The sequence below is a fragment of the Eimeria mitis genome, genomic scaffold (assembly GCF_000499745.2).
Source record: "Eimeria mitis Houghton genomic scaffold, Emh_scaff563, whole genome shotgun sequence".
Lineage (NCBI taxonomy): Eukaryota > Apicomplexa > Conoidasida > Eucoccidiorida > Eimeriidae > Eimeria > Eimeria mitis.
Genome location: NW_013573893.1, coordinates 11,452 through 12,627, shown reverse-complemented (window position 1 = coordinate 12,627; position 1,176 = coordinate 11,452). Strand labels below are relative to the sequence as shown.

General features: G+C 56.1%; 1 protein-coding gene across 1 annotated transcript in view; it reads right to left on the bottom strand.

Annotated features, from left to right (window-relative positions):
* The window catches only part of EMH_0016340 (uncharacterized protein), a gene marked incomplete at both ends in the record, with an annotated part of 2,166 nt that extends 1,238 nt beyond the window's left edge, over positions 1-928 (bottom strand). The window contains 1 exon segment of the mRNA XM_013500621.1: positions 3-928. Within this exon segment, the coding sequence (XP_013356075.1) occupies positions 3-928 (926 nt within the window).
* Positions 929-1,176: the final 248 nt, after the last annotated feature.

The following is a 1,176-nucleotide window of genomic DNA, read 5'->3' as shown; positions in this document are numbered from 1 at the left end:
CAGCAGCAGCAGCAGCAGCAGCAGCAGCAGAATCATCTATCTTAGAGTTTTGTTTTTTTAGTAAATCATATAGCTTTTCTAGGTCTTCTTTTGCTCTTTGCTGCTGCTGCTGCTTCTCTCTAAATACCTCCATCAGCCTGGGATCGAGTTTGAGTCGATCCCCACGCATCTCTTCTGCTGCTCCTGCAACCCTTTGTGCTCTGGGTCCTCTTTGTCTTGCTCCTGCTGTCTCCTTGCTGCTGCTGCTGCTGCTGCTGCTGCGGCCCCCTGCTTTGTATACCCCATGCTGCTGCTGCTGCTGCTGCTGCTGCTGCTGACGGGATTGTCGGCTCGTTGATAGAACTGATCCAACACTCCCAGCAGGAGAAGCAGGAGATGCACTCTGCTGCTGCTGCTGCTGCTGCTGCTGCTGCTGCTGCTGTCTGCGGGGGGAGCCGATCCTGCTGAGCAGAGGCAATCGAGGAGATAGGTTTTTTTCTCCTGCTGCAGTTGCTGCTGCTGCTGCTGCTGTTGCTGCTGCTGCTGCTTTGCGTTTTACTGCTTCTAGTTTGTCTCCTGCTGCCCTTAATCCCCGTGCAGACAGAGACCCTCCTCTTGCTGCTGCTGCTGCTGCTGCTGCTGCTGCTGCTGTAAGAGAATCTGTACCCTGAATAGAAGCCCCACGAGCTGCATGCATATCAACAGACAAGCCCCTGCTGCTGCTGCGCAGTGGGGGGACAGGGGGTCTCCTCTCTGCTGCTGCTGCTGGTGTTGCTGCTGCTGCTGCTGCTGCTGGTGCTGCTGCTGCTGCTGCTGCTGCTGCTGCTGCTGCTGCTGCTGCTTTTGCTGCGGGGCTGCGGGGAGAAGCTGCATGCGTTGCTGCTGCCTCAAAAAGTAAAACAGACAATCCATTTGTCTCCTCTTCATCGTAATCTTGATATACACTCATGCTGCAGCTCCTGCTGCTGCTGCTCCTGCTGCTGCTGCTGCTGCTGCTGCTGCTGCTGTTGTTGCTGCTGCTGCTGGTGTTGAAGTAGTTTCTGCTGTAGCGCCTGCTGCAGTTCCTGCTGCTGCTTCTGCTGCAGCTCCTGCTGCTGTTGCTACTGCAGCTTCTGCTACAGCTCCTGCTGCTGCTGCTGCTGTTACTACGGCTGCTGCTGTTGCTGCTGCTGTTGCTGCTGCAGCTGCTGCTGCAGT